This window comes from Vigna radiata, chromosome 8 (assembly GCF_000741045.1).
Source record: "Vigna radiata var. radiata cultivar VC1973A chromosome 8, Vradiata_ver6, whole genome shotgun sequence".
Lineage (NCBI taxonomy): Eukaryota > Viridiplantae > Streptophyta > Magnoliopsida > Fabales > Fabaceae > Vigna > Vigna radiata.
The window spans coordinates 22,083,558-22,087,435 of record NC_028358.1 but is presented as its reverse complement, the minus strand read 5'-3'; the positions used below and the strand labels follow the sequence as shown (position 1 = coordinate 22,087,435).

General features: G+C 32.4%; 1 protein-coding gene across 1 annotated transcript in view; it reads left to right on the top strand.

Annotated features, from left to right (window-relative positions):
* Positions 1–903: 903 nt before the first annotated feature.
* The window catches only part of LOC106772656, a 9,730-nt gene continuing 6,755 nt past the window's right edge, over positions 904–3,878 (top strand). Inside the window, exons 1-3 of the mRNA XM_014659195.2 lie at positions 904–942; positions 2,692–2,788; positions 3,382–3,511. Coding sequence (XP_014514681.2) covers positions 919–942; positions 2,692–2,788; positions 3,382–3,506 — 246 coding nt within the window. The 5' untranslated portion in view covers positions 904–918 and the 3' untranslated portion in view covers positions 3,507–3,511. The remainder of the gene's footprint in view (positions 943–2,691; positions 2,789–3,381; positions 3,512–3,878) is intronic.

Here is a 3,878-nt window from a genome sequence, read left to right as displayed (position 1 = left end):
AAAAAAAAATATTAGTATGGATAAGATAATCCAAGGTCATCTCTCAGTTAATACATAATTAATTTAATTCTTATAAAAACTATACAAAAATAGTTAATCAAATAAAAAAGATAATACAAAAAATAAAGATAAGTAAAATAAATAAAAGATTAAATAAATAATAATACATGATAGAAAAAAATAAAATTGAAAAAAAAAATTAACACAGCAATAAATAAAATAGGTTTATTCCACTATTTTTTTTCAAAATAAAATTTATTACTGATTTTCTATAGATTTTTAATATTGATTTCTAAGATTTCAAATTAATTAAAGTGTCTTAACTTTTAATTAGTGTTATTAAAAAAATTATTTAATCCAATCTGACTTAACAATCATAGATCGATTACTTAGTAAAACAATCTAACCCAATTTATTTATTAAAAAAACAATATTTATGATAAGAATTGTAAGAAATATTAAAAGAATTTGTAATATATTAGAACTTGATAAAATAATATATTTTTCCTAATGTTTATCAGATAAGACTAATTGTAGGAGATGATGTAATATGTATGTTATTTCTTTTGGTTATGTTACCTATTTTTTCAGACGCATAAAGAAACCTTCAAGTTTATTTTTTAGTCCCTTTCATTGTCCAACCCTTACTAGCACTCTCACGGTGCAAGACTCGGGAAATCAATGTCATATTGTGTATAAATTTGTTAGTAAAATATCTTTAGTTTAAAAAATGAAATATATTTTTCACATGTGTAGTTTAATTGACAAGAACTTGTTCTGGGGTTAAAGGTTACTCGTTTAAGTGATGCAAATAATGCTGGATTTATTTTTATGATTGTTTTATTTTTATAATGCATTAGTGTATAAATTAAATACTTATTAAATAGTATTATAATTGAACTCGTGGGTAGTCGTGGTATGCTGTCCGGTATACTCTGTATGGTACGAGTGGTGCTGGGCCCGAATCGAGTTGGAAGAGAATATATTTTTTTTTTTTTAATTTTTTTTTGCCCATTTGTGAACGCTAGGTTTCGAAGCAAAACCTTAGGGGGATTTTGGGATTTTGATCGCAAGTTCAGTGAGTGACCATTTAGGGGTTGGGAAAGCTGAGTGGAGAACGAGTTTTTGGGAGTCAGAGTGTGAACGCGGGAGCGGGAGAGCTAGATACATGAAATGATGATTTCTGTTGTTTTATGATTTGCCGATGTGAGTTTTGTCGTTCGCATGCCTTTGGGGATGTAATTGTGATATAATGCGGTGTTGTTCAATTGTTTAGAGCCAGAAAATGTATGATCTTGTTCGGTGTTTGACTACATTGGTTTATTACACGGTGATTGGAAGCTGTGTTGCTAAAAATTGGATTTTTGAGATATGCTCTGTTACAATCAGTTTTAAGGGTCACTGGACTCTCTTTGGATTGCTGGATTTCTTAATAGATGGTCTATATAAGCTATTGTCAGGGGATGTACTCTGATCCTATATAAATATTGCGGGTTTGTGACGTGGCATGTTTAATTGGTTAAACTGACCATATCTGTTTAAGTTTACACTTCAAATTAGATTCAGTAAATCTGTAAATGCTGAATTGCCATGTGATGTGATGAGACCTTCGTTTTAGACTAATCTGTACTTGCTGATTCTCACTCAAGTTTAAGTTTAATTGAATACCATAGTTATAAATTAGTTTAGTTTTACTGCAGTGGTGGCTGTGAACTTGTGCGGGCTATGAACCTACTTTTTGCCATGTATTACATCTGTTTGCATGCACTTTGGTGTTTGGGTTTTGATGCTATATGGTTTGTATGGTAGGGTAATGAAAATTAAAAAGTGCAGGGATTTAGTTAAACCATTGGTCAAATTAGGAAGTCATATCTGAAGCGGTACGTGGATTGTTAATGGTATTATGTTCTGTAATGAGACAGTTTGAATGTTGATGGTATAAGTAGATAGTGCTCGTTGAATCTTATTATGGTTAGGATATGAAGGGAGGTAGTGTGGTGTTTGGATGTTACTGCTGTCAGATTTAAACATGTTGAACGGGTACTATGGTATAGTAATATTGCTTGGAGTAATATTGTGGTTTAACATGGTTAGTTCTCTCTGTATTATCTTCAGGTTTTTGGGTAACATCAGAAGATGAATAAGAGAGAACTGAACTGAAGCTCCCTGCAGTTTGATGTTTTTGTTCGAAAATAATGAGAGCACTGTGTTCTCTGATTTTAAACCGTTTCCGGAAGTTAGTGATTATTTTCTTTAGGGTCTGAGTTTGAGTTGAATTCAATGTCATCTGATAATCAGCATTGAGCAGTGTACAATTTAGGTAATAATCACGTGTTTGGATCTTGGGCAACTGTCTATTCGCTTGTCTTTTAGAGAAAAATCTGTTATTGATATCAACTCCAGTGTTTAATGTGTTAGATTTTTTAGAATCTCAACGTGTCTTCTGCTTCCTTCAATTTGCTCCTTATCTGGCTGTAGTTATTTCAAATGCTTCTAGATGATAAAAATGTTAATCCAATCATACATTAGTTGAAATTGTAGTCTTTGACAATAAGTTTATACTTGAACAGTTATCTATAACTTTAACTATTTCTTGCAGCTCTGTTAGATTAGAAGTGGTGTTGAATTTGCGATTAACCAGTTGTGTATTCATATTTTAACTCCAATAATCATTGTTTCCATTTCGTTCAGTTGAAAATGAAGTTTCTTGATTGGTACTTGAAGATTGGGTTTGTATCTGCTTTGGTTGGGGCTTCTATGGAAGTGTTCATGATCAAAACTGGCTTCTGTGTGAGAACTTTCCTCTCTTATTGAAGTTCTCTTGCCCTGCATTAACCTTTTCTTGATTTTCCATTTAATGCTCTTGTTGAAGCGGGTTTTTAAAATTTTTAATAAAATTTTCATTCTGGTTAATATGATATGACCTTTTGAGTGAAGAGCTATAAGGTTGGTTTGGTATTAAAACTGGAATAGAGAGTGGGATAGGTCGTGGATTTGAATACTCCTCTAGTAAACATATTAAGGATTAAAAATAAAAAGAAAAAGATATGGCCTTTTGAGTTGTCTAGTCCTAGCTGATTATTGATTTTGGTTTGCTAGATTAGTATCTTGCATTCTAACGTAGTGATATTTTTCGCGGAGCATCATGGTCTTCCAATGAAAACGAAATTTGGAAAATATCGTGTAGTCTGTTATACACGTTTTTCACATTATTTGTCTTGGCCAAGTTGCCCAATAAACACGATATTTTGCATATGAAGAGAATTCAATAATTGTTTTTTAAGGTATTGCGATAAACCCCATGATTGTTTTCACCAAAGGATTTTGACTTTATAAAAGTATGATTTTGTTTCAATTTTTCCTTGCCTTGTATTTGTACAGATGACAAAGTAACTGTTTTGGAGTCAGAAAAGCGTGCCTGGGAGAATTCCCCGGATGCTCAGGCAATTAGAGAAGCTCTCAACCCCTGGAGACATATTGACGCCGAAGAAACGAAAAAGTCCTGACTCAAGTATGAAGCATTTTCTTAAAATTCATTATTCATATTTTGAGAACACAAGATTTATTCGAGAATATGCTGGAATAAAATGATAACAATTGGACTAGTTATTCTATTATGAAACTGAATCTTGTATTGTCCATCCCACAAAGTGGATTGCTTGCTACATCTTGTCAGTTGGACCCCAAATCATGGCAACTTTGGGATGACTCACACAACCTTCAACTTTACTATCTGGCTTTGAATCCTTTTATATATTTTATTTGACTTTTGAAGAAGTGCTCTGATAGGGTATGGAGAGTTTATGAAAGGAAGAAGAAAGGGAATAAAGAGGGAAAGAGGTGTTAGGCGGTTACAACAGTATTAGTAGTGGGGGGAA